At 34.4% G+C, this 19237-nt stretch overlaps 1 protein-coding gene across 5 annotated transcripts in view; it reads right to left on the reverse strand.

Annotated features, from left to right (window-relative positions):
* Positions 1–4384: 4384 nt before the first annotated feature.
* The window catches only part of INTS13 (integrator complex subunit 13), a 30181-nt gene continuing 15328 nt past the window's right edge, over positions 4385–19237 (reverse strand). For 4 of the 5 annotated variants that reach the window (XM_090272944.1, XM_090272943.1, XM_090272945.1 and 1 more), the window contains 10 exons: positions 17944–18028; positions 14862–14951; positions 14610–14699; positions 13153–13331; positions 12388–12558; positions 12027–12181; positions 11508–11738; positions 9891–10030; positions 5439–5574; positions 4385–4696 (listed from right to left, as the gene is read on the reverse strand). In XM_090272944.1, coding sequence (XP_090129070.1) covers positions 4660–4696; positions 5439–5574; positions 9891–10030; positions 11508–11738; positions 12027–12181; positions 12388–12558; positions 13153–13331; positions 14610–14699; positions 14862–14951; positions 17944–18028 — 1314 coding nt within the window. In that variant the 3' untranslated portion in view covers positions 4385–4659. The remainder of the gene's footprint in view (positions 4697–5438; positions 5575–9890; positions 10031–11507; positions 11739–12026; positions 12182–12387; positions 12559–13152; positions 13332–14609; positions 14700–14861; positions 14952–17943; positions 18029–19237) is intronic. The other variant, XM_090272946.1, reaches the window with a different exon arrangement.

Here is a 19237-nt window from a genome sequence, read left to right on the forward strand (position 1 = left end):
GTGAAAGCTCACTCTCACTGCTGCCATTGGGAGTATGCACTGCAAGCTGGCCACAGGTGGGGGTGTGTGTGAGGGAGGAACCCGGACAAGTAGCATGGCCTTGGCATATTAGAAAGGGAGAAACATAAATTGAGAGCACAAAAAGATCCCAGTGTTTGAAGACGGGTTGTGAAAGAAAATTTGGGGATCAAGAAATAAACCAGGGGTTGCCCTGACCAGCGTGGCTCAGTTGGTTGGGCACTGTCTCACAAAGTTAAAGGTCACTGGTTCGATTCCTGGTCAGGGCACATGCCTGGGTTGTGGGTTTGGTCCCTCATCAGGGAGTGTACAAGAGGCATCTGATTGATGTTTCTCTCTCACACTGATGTTTCTCTCCCTTTCTCCGTCCCTTACTCTCTCTATAAAAATAAATAAATAGAATCTTAAGAAAAAAAAATTTTAATATTAAAAAAGAAAGAAGGAAACCAGGGGAGCACCATTCTACTTGCTAGGTGGGATACAGCCCAATTCATAAAGTGTTTAATTAAGCCAATCAGGCCTTCAAAACAAATAAACAAACAAAAATAAACAAGGGATCCCCTGTGGGCACAAGTTGAAAAATGGGTATTAAGGATAAAACACAAAAAGGTGAAGGGATTAAGAAGTACAAATTGCCAGTTATAAAAATAGTCACAAGGATGTAAAATACAGCAGAGGGAACAGAGTCATAAATAGTGTAATAACTATGTACAGTGTCAGATGGGTTAGACATAAGTTATATGTCTAATCACTATGCTGTACACGTGAAAGCAATATAATATTATATGTCAACTGTAACTGAAAATAAGAAAAGGAAGAATATACATAAAAAATCAGAACCCAAACAGAAGTAAATATGATGCAGTATTTCAGTATTGGGCAATAGCTCATTAAATCTTGAGAAGTCTAAGGTGCTAATTAGGTCTGGTCATGCTTATACATGATTTGTATAGGTGTATATATAAAAACAGTGGTAAGGATAAAAATGGCTCTAGCTTAGGGAGAGGAAGAATCCAAAAGCTGAGAAGGAAAGAGTAGTTAAAAAATAAAAAAAAAAGAGCAATGTAAGTTTCCCTGGATTGAAAAAAGGCCCACCGAATCCCTGTTTAAACATCAGTTGTTGAGGAGATCCAAGATGGCAGTGGAGCAGGTGGAAGGTACACTCACTCCTCCTCGGACCAAACTGGAATTACAATAAAATATAGAACTGACCTAAATAACCAACTGAAAACTTAGCTAATCAATAGTCTTATAACCAAGGACTTACAGAAGAAGCCATATTGAGACTGGTAGGAAGGGCGGAGACGTGAAAAGGGCTTGTCCCCTCCCACGTGCAGCAGCTGAGATTTTAGAGGGAAAACTCACCTGCAAAGACTTCGCCTGAAGAACGTGGGGTCTCAACCCCAAGCCAAGCTTCCCAACACAGAGATGGGAAGAGCCGTCCATATAACATCTGGCTGTGAAAAGCAGTGGGTATTCTGTTCATTAGGTGCCCTCTTAAAGGGCCAACACACAATCTCATCAAGAGCCACTCACCCTGAGATGTGGCAGAGGGAGGGTGGAGTAGACTATAGAGTCATGTGAGGAGAGACTGTGGTTTGTGGCTCTAGGAGACAGCTGAAGGGACAGCTGCCAGGGTCTCAGTGCTGAGTCCCCCTCCACACCGCAGGCAACATCCTTCTTGGGTGGAGCACTCTCCTCCATAGGCAACAACCTGGGGGAATGCAACAGACACCCCCTCTGGATGCCCTGTCACCCTACTGAAGAGTCAGCTGCCTGGGCAAGGGTAAATATAGTCTATTCAGTAAGTGGTGCTGGGAAAATTGGACAGATACATGCAAAAAATGAAAATACACCACCTTCTTACACATACACATGAGTAAACTTAAAATGGATTAAAGACTTAAAGTAAGACCTGAAACCATAAAAATCCTAGAAGAAAGCAGTAAAAGGCAGTGAAATCTCAGACATATTTTGTAGCAATTTGTTCCTGATTTATCTTCTTGGGCAAGGGAAACAAAAATAATAATAAACAAAAGGGACTACATCAAACTAAAAAGTTTTTGCATAGCAAAGGAAACCATCAACAAAATAAAAAAGCAACCTACTTAATGGGAGAACATATTCACAGATGAATTTATACAACTCAACACCAAAAACACAAACAATTCAATTAATCAATGGGCAAAGAATCTGAATAGACACTTCTCCAAAGAGGACATACAGATGGCCAAAAGATAAGAAAAGATGCTCAACATCACTGATTATCAGAGAAATTCAAATTGAAACCACAATGAGGTATCACCTCACACATGTCAGGATGACCATCATCAATAAATCAACAAACAACAAGTGTCGGTGAGGATGTAGAGGAAAGCGAACCCTTGTCTGCTACTGGTGGAAATGCAGATAGATGCAGCCATTGTGGAAAAAAATATGGAATTTCCTCAAAAAATTAAAAACGGAACTGACTTATGACCCAGTGATTCCACTTCTGGGAATACAGTATTCCCTCACTTATTGCGGGTATTACATTCTAGACCCCCCCCACAATAGGTGAAAATCTGTGAAGTAGGAACCTTACATTTATTTTAGTATGTATATATATTTTAAGGCTTTATAAACCCTTCCCACACACTTAAAAACCATTCCCAGTCCCTTATTAACCTTTCCCACTTCCTTATTAACCTTTTCTGCACTTTTATAAACACTACTTATGTTCTTAAACATATTCTACACTCTTAAACCTACGTAACTTTAACAACATATGTATCAGTACTGCAAAATCCTGCGATATAGCGAAAAATCTGCGATAAATAATTAAATATAATATTTTTAAAAATCCCGCGATACAGTGAGGCCGTGATAAGTGGACTGCAATATAGAGGGACTACTGTATATCCCAAGAAACCTGAAATACTAATTCAAAAGAATTGTATACACCCTCATGTTCACTGCAGCATTATTTACAATAGCCAGGATTTGAAAGCAGCCCAAGTACTCACCAGTAGATGAGTGGATAAGAAAAGCTGTGGTACATTTACACAATAGAATACTATTTGACCATAAAAAAGAAGAAACTCTTACCTTTTGAGGCAGCGCAGATAGACCTGGAGAGAATTATGCTAAGTGAAATAAGCCAGTCAGAGAAAGACAAATACCATATGATTTCACTTATATGTGGAATCTAATGAACAAAATAAAATAACAACCAAAATAGAAATGAACTCACAGATTCAGAGAACAGCATGACAGAGTCAGAGAGGAAGGGGGTTGGGAGGCAGGGTGACAAAGGTAAAGAGATTAAGCAAAAAATAAATAAATAAAAATTCAGGGACATAGACAACAGTATGGTGATTACCAAAGGGAAAGGGGGGTGGGGGAGAGAGAAGAGGGTAAAGGGGGGGTTAATGGCGACAGAAGGAGACTTGACTTGGGGTGGTGAACACACAATACAATATACAGATGTAGTATTATAGAATTGTACACTTGTAATAACCTATATAATTTTATTAACCAATGTAACCCCCCAATAAATAAATAAATAAATAAGTGCTAGGGGGAGGGGAGTGGGTGGAGGTAGAAGAGGGTATAAGGGGGATAAATGGTAATGGAAAAACACAATAAAAATAAACTATTAAAAATAAAATAAAATCCCACAGACATTATTGGTAACTCAAAAAAATAAATAAATAAAACACCAGTTGTTTTTTTAATAGCAAATATTGAATCTCTATAATGAAAGAGCTTTTCCCTTCTTCTGCTAAACACTCAAGGAAAAATGACAAGCCTAGAATTTGCATTCAACATTTAAATAACATGTTTCTTGCAACATGTTATGAACTTCCAGATAAAGCAGCACAGTAAGACGAGTCACCAAAATGTATACCATATAACCATGACATTTCTGAACGATGAGGAAACCAAGATTCTATTCAAGGATAAAAATTAACAACCTAGCCACTTTCCTTTCTTCTAAGTCTGTAAAGTAATCCCCTTTACTCTCCTCTTTCAATACAAAAAGTCAATGGACAATAAATATTTAGCAGAAAATAAAAAGTAACACTATCTAACATGGGTAAATATAAATCTACACCAATTACTTGAAAATTTTGCTTTTAAATGGGCAACACAGAAACAAACAAAATTTAAAATAAAATACAAAAGAAAGAAAAACAACATTTTGGGGGGAAAAGTACTACATATGCTGCAGACTAACCACCAAGATATTATATTAAATACTGTAAATTTCTCCTAAATTCTGATCTTTTCTTTAATTTCTAAAAGTTGTCAGTTATTAAATAAATATATTTTCCTGAAGGAATACTCCAATATTTTGCATTTCAAATATTTTAATAGTTTTATTTGGCAAAGAGAAGCCTAAGAATTCTTTAAAAAACATTTCCAGAGGGAAAACCTTTTACCATAAAATAAATTTGGGTGATTTGGGAGGACAAATCTCAAATGTATTTTTTTTGACATATATGCCAATCTTACAATTAATACAAAAAGGATAGTTGAAATATTTTAAAAATGTAAAAACCAGTCCAGGCAACATAACTATACAATCTTGCTGTAAAAGTACTTATATCAAATTCCACCCAAAATATTTATGCAATATAGTAGATTTAGTTCCTCAAGTCACCGGCTGGCTTTTCCATTTTCTGTTGTCTCCATTCTGAAAAATATGGAGGAAAAAAAATGAGTAGGTAAAATAAAACATTAACTATCTGTACTTTTTCTCCTTACATAACTTTCATATGAAATTAAAACTAAAATATTCATCAAGCAGAAGAATATCAGCACTTAAGAACCAAGGTTATATGGTTCCTCTGGTTAGTTTAACTTCCTCATTTTGCAGATGAGTGAACACTGAGGCCCAAAAAGATTGACTTTCCCAAGGTTTCCTTTCAAAGGCCACTTTTTCAATGTACTTCTGCAAGCAAAACTAAGAAAAAAAACTTCTGCCATTTAGTCAAAGATTTGCTTTTTCACTAAAGAAGTTCCTTTACCAACACATTATCAAAAAGTCTTCCAAAAGAGATTTAAAAAAATCAAACGAGATTTATTCAATTAAAATATTCTTAATTATGTATTACTTAATCAGAAAATATCCATCCCCCCATTATTTTATAGATACAGTGTTAACATACTAAATTTTCTCTATGATGTTTACTGAACAATGAAAAAATGCTCTAGGGAAGTAAATATTTTCAGGATTCCAATCCATCATAGACTCATGCCTTTTACAAGTACTAAGAATCAAAAAAGTTAGTATTTTTCTCTTTATTGGTAACATGTATCAATTCATAATATTAGTAATAAAAAACTGCTGAACATAACAAAGAAGGATGTTTATTATATTTTAACTTATTATAAGGCAATTAATAATATCAATTTCAGCAAAAAATAACACAAACCCATTTTCTTCTTTAAGATGTTGATATAACTCAGCTCTGTTATTAACAGAGTTCAAACGTCCAGCAAACTCCTGATGTTTCCTGGAATTGGCAGTATTGATTCTATTACTCCACAAGGATAATAAGGATACTGGCCCTGGTATTACAGTTGAAAGAAGAGAAAAAAGTAAAATAATTCATTACTTCAGCATTTACAATTTTTTAAATTTTACTTTAAATTCTATTTTTTATACAATTAAAGCAGTATCATCTTCCCCTTATTAAAAAAATGTAAGTGTTTAGGGGTTTCCAAGACCACCTACTAGTTTGGTGGTTTGCTAGAACTCAAATAACTAAACATAAAGTTAGAGTCACAGCTAAGAATCATTACTGCAACACAGCCAGGACACAGTCAGATCAGTAAGGCAAAGACTCGAGGAATCTAGTTGCAGGATTTCCACGCGCTCTTCACACAGTGCAGGTTCACAGAGTGCCTACTCCGCCAGCAGCAAAAATGCAGCCATGTGTGCACAATGTTTCTGTTGGGAAAGCCCCTTTGAGACTCAGAGGTGAAGCTTTTTATTGGCTTCTGGTCACAAAGGCATTCTCTGCCAAACTACAACTACCAAAATTCCAGACTCCCAGAAGAAGTAAAGCAGGTGTTCAGTTCAGATGAAAGGCAAAATAACTTCATCATTTAGGGAATGTTTTAAATGCCAAGTTTCCAGATGCCAGCCAAGGGCCAAGTTTGCAAGCAGTCTCTTCTCATGTTAATAGCCTCAAGCTTGCTATGTTAACTATTTTTTGCACAATATGAAAATGCAAAAGGTCTAGAATAGCCAAAACTACTTTGAAAAGTAGAAAAAAGTTAGAAGACTCACTACCTGATATTAAGACTCTATGTGTAGTTATGATTATATTATAGTGGCAAATGATAAACACATAGACCAATCGAACATAAAAGAAAACCCAGAAATAGATTACCACATATAAAATCAATTGATTTCTGATAAAGGTACATAGGCAATTCAATAGAGGGGACAGTCTTCAACAAATGCTGCTGGAACAATTAGGATGTTAGTGCAAAATTATGAATGTTGACCATATTTTACAACTTATTTTTATAAAACTCAAAATAGATCCTACCCTAATTGTAAAATCTAAAATTGTAAACCTCCTAAAAGAATACATTAAAAAAAAAATTTGTGATGGGTTATGCACAGATTTCTTACATGTTCAATAAAAAGCACAATCATAAAGAAAAAAATTATCATCTTAGACTTCATCAAAAATTAGAAACCTGTGCTCTGGAAAAAGTCACTGTTAGGAGACAGAAAGCCACAGGCTGGGAGAAAATATTTGCCAATCATATCTCCAACAAAGGATCTGTATCCAGAATAAATTTAAAAATTCTCAAATTTCAACAATAAAAAATAAACAACCAAATTAAAAATGATCAAGATATCTGAATGAACCCTTAATCAAAGAAGGCATACAGATGGTAAATAAGCAAATGAAGAAACTCACCATCACTAGTCATGACAGAAATAAAAAATAAATACACAATAAAATACTACTACATACCTGTTAAAGAGCAAAAAGATGTTCATTAGATAAAATTTAGAAAACAACAAAACATATAAAGGAGGAAATAAAGTTATCCATAATACCACTGCTCTAACAACTGTAAATATTTAGTCTTTTATCAAATGCCAATCTATATCAAGAATTACACTTTGGTTTTTCTGTTACTGTGTCACACTAAGAAAGCTGAATAGATTTTCTCCAAGTCTAGAGTTCATGTTGGGAATAGCCCAACCTTACATGAAGAGTATACAGCAAGCACAATATTCACTTTGGAGAGTCCTAGAAGGTCATTTTCCAAAGCAGATGAAACAGGTATAATAAAAGGCCCATATAAGGTGCCAATAAGAAGAGACGTGCAACTTAGGTTGTAAAATAGAATGCAAGAAAAAAATAAGTTTCAAGTACCAGCCTTGGATGGAAAGTTACAAGGGCAGACAGTGATTTGTAATCAAGCTGCTCCTCATATGAGCCTGTCCATACAGGATTTCCAGTGTGAAAGGCATCAGGGATCTATTTAATTTAATTTTAAGTGACAAGCTAGTGTATATGCATATAAAAACTTAAAAAAAAAAAAAAAACCTCACAAAATAGAGATCATGGTATATATGGTTTTATAGCCTGTTTAAAAAGAAAACAAACACATATATAGTCATTCACTTAATCATTCATTCAACAAATAATAACTGAATTCTATCACAGGCCAGGGAATACATTGGGTGGAAGTGATATAACTGTAGTTTTAAAAGCCCCTACCTTCAAATGTTTCAAACTCATAGTAGAAGAAAAGTATCAATAAGCAAAATCAATGTAGTACTCTAAGTGCTATCACACTAGTAGTCCTGGATGCAAAAGGAGCACAATGAAACACCTGACTTAATTGTGAAAGGAGGTCAGGGAAGTCTTTCCTGAATAAGGACATGCTTAACTGAAGTCTGAATGATATACAAAGGAGGGAGAAAAGTAGGTTTACAGTTGTTTGTATAAAATATAATAAACTATTTCACACACTCACAACTATACACCTATGTTTGCCCCACCCTATACATCAGCAAGAGGAAAAAGTAGGCATTGGTGGCAATAATTATTCTTGGGCTGTATAAATTCCACCTTATGGACACACCATCATTTAGCCATTTTCTTACTAATATGTGTTTTGGTTGCTTTCAACTTTATATCACTGTAAATAATTTTGAGTTCTATTTTCCAAGCATCGTGGAAGCACTGGTTAGGTTAAACCTAAACTTCTCATAGTGGCATATTTTGGCATGTGAGAAATAAGAGTAATTTATACTTTTATTTATTTTCCAGGCATCCTCACAAATGCCTGAAATGATCATCCTTATCTCTGATTTCAAAGAAATCAGTGAACTGGAGAATATTAGCTTGTATCACTATATCGTCGGCAGCCGTCCGTCTCGAGAGACGATGGTGTAGCTTCTTAAGAGTCTATCTGCACTGCCGAGAATGGCTGTGCAGTCCAACTCGGGAGTGACACGGTATCTGTCTCCTCCCGTGTTGAATCGACATCTTGCGATGACGCTGGAGTGTCCTCTCCAGTGAAGCTGAAGCTACAGAGCCTGGGCAGGGTGATATGGAGGGTCTGCTGTTGCCCATGCAGCAGACCCCCCCTCTCTTCGCAGCTGAAGGGTCCAAGGGAAAGATGGAGTCAATACAGCTTGGCTTCAGGTGCGCCGCAGGAGTTGCCGGTGTTGACTACAACGTCAAACCGCCTTAGGGACTCCGGCTCCGGATTTTCTGTCGGGGTTTACTCCCTTAGCCTTTCCCCTGAAGAGGTATGCCGCAAGGCAGCGGAGGTTTTTTGGAGTCAGAGTTTTCCTTCTCTGATGTGCCCTGACTGGAAGATCGAACCAGCGACACTTAGCTCGCAGGCCGACGCTCAATCCACTGAGCCAAACCAGCCAGGGGCTATCACTATATATATATATATATATATATATATTATACACACACACACACTATAGCAGAGGGATATAAAAAACAAGGAAGCCTACCTTTTCCCTTAAATGAGCTACCAATAATTGTAATCTGGCCAGTCCTGAGGTCTTATTGCCTTAGGAGAGGCATAATGGCAAGAAATCAGACAGTCCTTCGTCATACCGTTTCCCATTTATCCTAAAAGGACTAAATCTGGTTTCCCTCAAGATACCTAAGGGCTGCAGTGATTTCAGGAGCTTCCAAGGTCAAATCATATCTTTAATGCACAGAATTCCTTCAAGAGGGAACTAAGCATATTGGTTTATAAATAAGAGATAAAAGACCTCAGGGGGTAGAGGAATTGAATGAAAAAAGGAAAAAGGTCTCATGGACATGTACAAAACAGTAGTGATTGCTGGGGGGTATAAGAAGACTAAATGGTAATGGGAAAAATACAATAAAGATTAAATTGGAACAGGAAAAAAGATAAAAGGCTTTATAATAAAAATATTATTTATAATATCTTTACTGATACTGATTTATACCACACTTTAATTTATCAATAGACAGGTGATAATAGATCTTTCCCTAAATCCAGTAAGGGTTTAAGGAAAAGCATTTGTCTTCAATAACCTAGCACTTAGTATAGTGTCAGGAACATAAACAGGCTCCAGTTTATATAATTAAAATTTCTTAAAACACAGACTTTTTAGTACAAGGGCTCATTTTCCAAAATCTTCATTAATGCAGGTATGGCACTACATTTTTTTAATGCTGACAAATATATTTACTGCCTGCATTTTCCAAGGCAGTAAAAGAAAGAATCTCCTAAACAACAACAGGAAGAGTTAGTAGCTCTTCCTTGATATATACAACAATATTAACAACACTATACAAAACAGCACTAAGTTGAACAACTTTTTACAAACAGTTACCACAGTTCTACCTTACCTTTTGATTTTTCTACTGGTGGAGTTTCATCCATCTCAACAAGGGGCTTTTTGTTTGGAGGTTCTGGGGAATCAGGTGAATCTTTTATAATTTCAGCTTCAGCCAACTCTTCTTTCCCACGTTCTAAGATGCCTTTTAATCTTTTAAAGGTACAAATAATAAAATTTAAAGTTAAAATGTTTAGAAATCTAAATGGTTCAATAATGAAATGGGAATTTGCATGTCAGTCTTCATAAAAGATATCTGCTCTTACAAAGTAAACCTAGAAACTAATCAGAAGCTAAATATCAATCCAAAATCAGGTACAAGAACTTAATGAATTAAACACAAGTTTTCCCCTTTTCCTTCATCGTAATAATGTAATAATTCATTAATGTCGTTAGCTGTAAAATATGAAAAAAATGGAGAAAACTTTAAGAGGCTATTATTAAAGCTAATGATCTTTGGAAGAAACTTCACAATTGTAATTTTTAAAGATATGGACAAAATACTATTTCATATTACAAAAAAAGATTAAGGTATTTATTATAATTTGTTTCCTCGTTTATGTACTGTGGGCATTTACATTCTGCAAGTTAAAAACTTAACTCTCCAAGCTTATTTTGGGTTTCCTGAGGAAACTCAAAATATATAGACATATACCTGAGTAACAGTGGGCTCTGAATGAGAGTACTTTCTATCCACTCCTTACAGTTAGCTAATTCTGTTTCAAAAGCCTGGTTGCCCTGAGGAAGAAGTGAACTTCTAAGGCGAAAGAGAAATGTTCTACATTCTACTTATTTTGGGGTGAAATAATTTCTAGAATTAGCTTCAAAATATCCCTGTGCAGGAGGTGGATGATGCTAGTGGTAAGGGGAGTGGATGTGAATATATATGAAGTGAAATCTGCCATGAATTGATACTTGTTCAAAGAAGATGACGGGCAAACATTTATCCTACAGAAGAATGTTTGAAATTTTCCATCATAAGTTCTGAAAGGGACTTACTACATTGCCATTATAATATTTACCTGGTTCTTTGCCCGATTCCAGGCAAGAAGGTAGAAGACAAAGACAGCTAATATGTTATGATACTTTTATTTATAAATCATGAACTAAGGAGAAAGATGTACTGTTGAGGACGGTTTTCAGAATGAGGACTATGATCGTTCTCTGGGCTCCTGAGGGCACCTGTGTCTATTCCGATACCAACATCTTCCACATTTTGTTGTCATCACTGACTTACTTGCCTATCTTTACCACCACACTGTATGTTCTTCCAAGGCAAGACTCTTACGCTAAATGTCTGACACACCATAGGTATTCAATCATATTTACTGAACGGAGAAATAAAGACTATCTCTTTGACATTCACAACATACAAAGGAAATACTGATACTAAACATCCTGAATTATAATATTCAGAATTAGGATAAAAATTAAACACTATCTTTTCCCCTACTAGTAAAAAACAATCATACCTTTTTAAGTCTAAGATCTTTTAGATTTAAGAATGAAAATCTAAGTTATAAATAAGTACACATTAAAAGAACTTCTATTAAATGAGGTCTGAATGTTCTATATGCAGAATGTGGTATGCCAAAATGCACCATGATGCTATATTATATCAACAAGTCACCTCTCTGAATCTTGCCAAGACTTCTCCTGTTCATAATCTTTCACTGCTTTCTCTGACTTGTCCTCTTTGTCCTCCCTCTTTCTTCCACGTTTCTTTCGTTCTTCTTCTTCTGGGGGCTTGCTCCTACAGGCCATCAGACATTCCAAGACCCTGTGATGTTTCTCCGAGTTACTGATATGGGCTCTGACAAGGGTTTCTAATTCATTCCACATGATACGATATTGTTCGTCTCTGAAATAAAGATTTAAAACAACGATCTTAGTAATACTGTGTAATACTGTGTAAAGAACACTAAAGTGTCACTGTGGTAAAGTAAAGGCATGGACTTCTGTCCTCTTCCTAGATAGCTAATGGTACAAGTCTAAGTTATAAGGTATCCAATTCTGTAATTCTATATAATTTCATTTCAATGATATGTATGTAAATACCTACCCCCAAACAAATAATTTACACATGTAATAAGTTAGCTTAAAAAACAGTATGTAACAAGCAAATGTGATAGAGGGGAAAATAAACTACCTTTTAGGGCCTTTTCCTCTTGTGCCAACCGTGGAAATAGGTAGAGGATCATTTTTTCTTTCCATATCAACTAAGTTGTATATTGTTTTTTGACAGTTTAACACATCTTCTTCTGTCAGAGATTCTTTCACAATAACACTGGCTAATGGAACTACCTGTTATATTAAAAAAAGAAAAAAAAATCTCTCTTGAAAAACAAGTATCGAAGCACCTAGGCAAGATAATCTATAACCTTAACTTCAATTTTGTGTTACTATTTAACTATAGCAAAATCATATATTTCACTCTCTGATTGAGAAATGGTAACTGAAAAGCATATATAACTAATGTAGAAGAAAAGTTGAAACTATTTAACACTTACCGCTTGCATGTTAAAAATGGTGGTTTGTGAAATAATCATAGGCCAGTAACGGGTATACTTTTCTAACTGATCTTTAGCTCGTTCCAAAGGGATCTCAAGATTTCCATCGATTTTATATCTGGGGTCTAGAAAAGGAGTTAATCTGTTTTCCCTCATAAATTCACCAAAATCCTAATGATAACCAAATAAGATAAAATTAGAAACTATTTTCTAATGTTTCAGTATGGATTACATGTAATAGTCTGTTTCCCTGATGTCTTCTGTCCTGTGATATGCAACAAAGCATTTTCTCTGACAGCTTCCCCTGCCCCACCCCCTATTTTTTCCTTCTTTCTGAACATGAAACCTATAAGCCTTTATTATACAATGGAGATAAAGAAAGCCTCATTATTGCTTCCACATTTAAAAACCAAGGAATACCGATTTACCTTCTACTTCTATAACTTAACTCTTTTATATCATATACAGAAAAAAGAAATAGTGAATCACATTAGAATACCAATTTTCTTACTAAACAGCTACCCTGAGATAACATCAAAATACCAACAATGATTATCTTTGAATGATGGAATTATAGGTAAGTTTGCTGGTTCAATTCCCTGCCAAGGCACGTGCCTGGGTTTTGGGCCACATCCCCAGTTGGGGGTGTCCAAGAGGCAACCGATTGATGCTCTCTCTTGCACATTGATGTTTCTCCCTCCCTTTCCCTCTTTCTAAAAATAAATAAATGAAATATTTTTAAAAATTTATAGATATTAGTCTTACTGTGATCCGGTAGTCTGTAACTCTTCCTCCACATCCTTCACTAATTGAAGGCGGATCTTCTAGAATGGATCGAGAACTGCTAAGGACGTGCAAAAATATCTCTCCTCCGTGGCTGCTAAGCATATGACTGATGACTTTGGAACCTGACTTTCGTGGTTGTTCCAATAAAACAGAACGACCTGTCAAAAATAATGAAATTAAAGCAGGCTCTTATTTTTCCCCTAATGTTTATGCTAAATTTTTCATTTGATTTATTTACCCTCATATTTTGACCAGCATTGTTAACTTCGTATATCTGCATTTCAAGTCCTTAAAATCTGAATTCTAGCCTTAGCTTTCTCTTGGTCACTCCAAGCTTACATAGTTATAGAGATGGTTTTCCAAAATAAATATAGTGGTCTCTAGTACAATGTTTGGTTATATTCTTCATTCAACTATAAGTTCACATAAAAATTTTCCCTTGGACATCAAGAAGAAGAGTCAAACAACTGTTGGATAACCCTCAAGTTATCAAAACTATAAGACACATGAGGGAGAAAGCAAAGTCTTAATTCACTTCCCCAATATCTACTTAGCACTGTTATCATAACTACTTTCTATTTCTAATGACCAAATGTTATTTAATGTGGACTTTACATAATCTGATAATCAAGTTGTGCTTAATATAACTATGAAATTAATCTTATGATGAAGGCTGGCTAACTCATCATCTCAGTGGTTCAAAAATCTAGTTACTCATAAGAATCACCAGAAAAACTATTAGAATTTAGATTCAGTAAATGAAATTCAATAATTTGTTGTTTTTTAAAAATTTTTTTCACATAAGGAAAACACATTAAAGGCCACATGCGTAAGAATAACATAGCATAACATTAAAAATGTTTATGATAAAGATATAGTGTTAAAAGAGAAGTAAGTTCATTTATACTTTGTAATTTAAAATTCAATAGGCCAGGGCCCTGGCCAGGTAGCTCAGTTGGTTAGTGTCTTCCTGATAGGCCAAGGTTGGGGGTTCCATCTCTGGGCAGGGCACATACAAGAAGCAACCAATGAATGCATAAATAGTGGAACAACAAATCAGTTACCTCTCTCTCTCTCTCTCTAAAATCAATACATTTTTTAAAAATTTACTAGGCCAAGAAAAGTGATCTATATTGTTCTATCCTCAAGAAAAAACAGTAGACTCTAATGGTCAAATTTTTTAATTAAATTACTAAAAAATATGTTAAATAAAACAGATACAATAGTCTGAAAGACATAAAGTCATCTTAACTTTAAAACATTAGTAAAACTAACAAAGAGTATTTACAATTATATAACTTTAAAACAGTTTGTGAAATGACATGGTTAAACTATGTTGAAAAAATAGCTTTTCCAGAGTTCACATTTTCTCATATTCTCACTAATGATTTCACTTGTAATAATCTCAGTCAAAACAATTAAATGATGAAAGTTACCATTTAGAAGAAAATTAGTAAGGCAGGAGGAAGGTCTACTATTTACATCTACAGGTGAAATTCGATAAGCGCCAGTGCAATAGTGTAATTCTGAAATAGAAGAAAACACTGATTTGAAGGAATATAAAGAAATATTTATGTAAGAGAAAAAACTTTGTTTCTTGTAGTTGTAAAACAATGTAAAACAAAAATTCAAAAGAAACAAATTGATGAGCCCTTTATAAAACTTTAAGAACCTTTTAAAATACGTACCAATGTTATTTGTCCTTGGTGTGCACCACTTCAATGTTATTGTTTCTTTAAATGAGCCTTCTCTGCTGCTACCACCTAAGTGGGTATCACCTTGAAAAATAAGTCAGAAGAACAGTAAATTTCAAATTGTTTACCCAAGATTTCTGAGTTTAAATTTTACGATATACCTCTTGGAGAACATCTTTTTTATGAAGTCTCCTAAAAAAGTACCAAATAGAGTCTGGATATTAGCTATGATTAAAATAAGTATTTAATTTGCCTTCAAATTTCTCAATTAATTTAATCATCTCAGTCACTGCACTGAAAGTCAATAGCAAAAAATTTTTAATATCTAGAATCTACAATTGTTCCCCTCTGACACCATAAATAATACAACATGGTTAAGTATTTAAAGAAAGCTTCAGGAATCTAAAATGCACAATTAGTTATATTGAATCTTAATGAGCTTATGAGAAAAAACATAAAATGATCTGGAAAGTAAATATATAACATATTAACAGTAAGCATTTTTTGCCTGAATGAAGTCTATAGTAAATAGGTGTTAATAAAATAAATAAATGCAAAACTATAAAGCTGTCAAATCTCTGAAGGAGGTATGTTCAGTGCAATGAGGATCTTTATAAAGAAATATGACCTATGTTAAGACATCAGGGAAAGCTTCTTGGAGAAGTGAAAGCTAGTTCGAGTTCTAAAAGGATGAACAGGAATTAACTAAAGAAAGAAAGGAAAGATTATTCGAGTAAGGAAAATGGCAGATGCCAAGATACCATGGCAGGTGAAAGCATGGAGAGTTTCAGGACAACAGATAAGCACTAGAGAGTTGTAAGATAAGGAGAATATGTCATGATTCACATTGTGGAAGTTAGTCTAGTTAGCAGGTCCAGAGTGGATAGACATGCCATTTAGAAGGCTACTATGGGATACTAAGAAAATAATAGGCTGGATTATTAATAAGGAGAAGGTAATAGTAGTGAAGATGCAGACGTAGATGTATTTGAGAGATACTTGGTAGATAAAATCAAGAAAACATGAGGATATGCTAATACAGAGAACCATGTAAAGATAAAAACAGCCAAGAAGAGAGGCCTCAGAAGAAGTCAACTGTATAGTCACTTTGATCTTGAATTTCTAGCCTTAAGAATAGAAAATAAAATTTCTGTTGTTTATGCCAAAAAAAGAAAAAAGTAAATGTGATGATAGATTAGACATGAAGAATGACAGAGAGGTATCTTCAAGATGACTCTGAGGTTCCTGCCTTCTATAACTGGATAGACAACAGGATAATGCACTGAGAGAGGGAACATTAGAAAACCAGTTTAGAGGGCAAAACTCGTAAGTTGTTTTGTGTATGTTGAGTTTTAGGTGCCTAAAATATACAGCAGGCCCTCAAATAACACTGTTTGATTCAACATCATATCATTATAACATTGATGAGATGCCATAGGAATTTAACTTTTATATGTATCAATTAGCCTAAGGTAAAACTTCTTTCATTATACATTATTTCATTTAAAATTGCAGAGCCTACTGACATTAAGCAAGGACTTACTGTAACTGGCCAATAGGATATACGGATGCTCTTTGATTTATGATAGGGCTATGTCCTGATAAAGCTATTGTAAGTCAAAAATGCTTTTAATTACACCTAACCTTCCAAACATCACAGCTTAGCCTAGCCTACTTTAAATGTGCTCAGAACACAACACCCAAAAAATGTAACACAGTACACAGTATCAGTTGTTTACCCTTGTGATCACCACGCCGACTGAGAGCTGTGACTTACTGCTGCCGCCCAGCATCAGAAGAGAGTTGTAGTGCACATCTCCAGCCCAGGAAAAGACCAAAATTCAAAATTTGAACTGCAGTTTCTACTGAATGCATGCTACCTTCTCACCATCATATAGTTAAAAAATCCTTAGTCAAGCCACTGTACGAGTAAGTTGGGGACCATCTGTCTAGATCTGGAGCTTAGAGAAGATACCTGGGCTAAAGTAGAGGACTACTCAACACAATCTGGCTCTAATGTCACCTCCTCTATAAAGCTTGCCCAACTCAGAGGTATAATTACATGCAGTCCCTTGTGTTCCCACAACACTCTGCTCCTGTTGCCACCATAGCATTTTGCACATGGTGTCGATGTATATTAGATAACTATAGGTCAATCAACAACTATTTTTGAGAAATAAGTTGTGCCACAAGGAATATTTTTACCATTTTTTTAAGTTTGAAAAATTGCTGTTACTTCACAGGTTCTTAGTAATTTCCACATATTGTATTTTTAAAAACAAGTTCTTTACATTCCTTAAACATGAATATATCAACTTACCTTAATAGTTTTTTCCAGTTATAAATTCATGTTATATTCATTGTAAGGTCCCTTATACAACTATCTAACAAATGTTATGATTGGCTCATGGTATTAAATTCAGAAAAGATGTACACAATATGATCAATTTACATAGAAAACATTCTAGAAGATTTAACAAAATGTCAAACTTTAAAGGCAGTTACATTGAATTTGAGGGATGGATGGAATATTACAGTTAATCTAATCTAGCATCTTTAATTTATAAATACATAAACTGAAGTCTAAAAACACATGGGACTTGTTAGCCAGTGGCAAAGCTTTAGCTAAAACTCTTATCTCCTAACTCCAGAGTCTTTGCCCTTCAACCATGCTGATACAGTTGCAAAAATCAGTTTTGGAGAAAAGATCTACTAATTCAAATGTTTTTTAGAGGAAAAAAAAATAACACTAAATTTCAAGACAACTGATTTTTATCCAGGCAAGCTATGAGTCTATCACTCTTTTAAGGTGACTCCTGTTCTCTTCCCTTTCTCAAGGCAGTTTGCCTACAAAAGAAAAATTATAACATGACTTCAACACCTCTCTTTTGCAATACCTCTGTCCTTCCCAAAGTAAATTCTACAGAAAGAACACAAGATCCATTATCAGATAAGTTTGGAAGGGAAAGAACTAAAGACAATCAGGTTTGTTTACTAAAGAGCATCTCAAAGCTGTTCATATGCTTTCATATATTAGATCTTACAAATTATGGACTTTCCAATGTCTCTTACTCACCACTTTTCATGAAATCTACATGTGCATCTTTGTGATGAAGTAGCTCCACATCATAATTGGCAGATGTGTTAGCATGCTGTTCTTCCTTAAAGCAAAATTTAAAATAACTCGGTTTTGTTTTTCAAATAAAGAAGTTAACTACTGCTTTTCACTTAAAGTGAGATCAAATATACCCAACAAAAATTAGCTATAATAATGATATAGTTTGCTTAGTAATTAATCTATTTAAAGATGCAACAGTTTTCCACTGAACTATAAACTCTATTTAAAAAATACTGGCTATATATAATACAGTATTTAATTATTTTTTTATATCAGAATTAACACATAACTAATCCAGAAATTTTAGAAATTTTTTACTCTGAATGCATTGCATTGTCTTACACAAATATACACAAATTGTCTGTAAATAAATATCATGTAATTGAGTTTATATAAATTGAAAGTGAAATAGGTGTTTAAAAAAGAAAATAGCATCTTTAAATACCTACAGTAAGTTAGCAAACATCAATTATATTAAATAAGCAAACATGGACTAATAAACTTGTTTTCACTTAATAGTAGGAACTTCGATATTATCTATTTACAAGAAAAAAAAGGAGATTGAAGAATCACACCAGTGGCACACAAATATAATCTAATTCTTAGAACAAGGTACCTATCACACTCAAGTATTTTTCATATAACTCATAAAATTATATACAATAAAGTATATCTATTATGTTACTTTACTTGTTAATTGCTTCTGCATCCAAACGATTGATTGTATGGGATAAAGCACAATTTCTATTTAAAAGCCAGCCAATGGTATAAGGAGGAAATTAATAACGGAAGATATTTCTCATGCAACTTAGTGTTCATCATATGGTAGCAGACTTTCTTATAACTCTCAATTTCATTGTTTTACTTGCATTTTTAGACATGGTGGTTTATTTGTAAACATAATCAATAAAATTAAAATCAACTCCGCTTAGTAAAATTTCATTTAAAGCTTACTATGGGCTAGCCATTGTGCTAGATAACTTAATGATAATATGATGAAAGGGAACAGGCAGCAAGAGATTCCTAAGAATATCCATTAATAAAATCATAAGACTCACACCATTGGTTTTTCAGGTAGGATAATAAACTTATTTAAAACTATCAGCTATTTTTCCCTAGTCAGATATATTAGTTACCAATACCTTTATACTTGGTGGGCAAAAACAAAAATACAGAAAATAAAAGACCCACTAGAATACACAATGTAAGTAAAATCTAATAACACAACTGTCAGAAAAAGAATCACAGAAAA

This window comes from Furipterus horrens, unplaced genomic scaffold (assembly GCF_987537825.1).
Source record: "Furipterus horrens unplaced genomic scaffold, mFurHor1.1.pri manual_scaffold_4, whole genome shotgun sequence".
NCBI lineage: Eukaryota > Metazoa > Chordata > Mammalia > Chiroptera > Furipteridae > Furipterus > Furipterus horrens.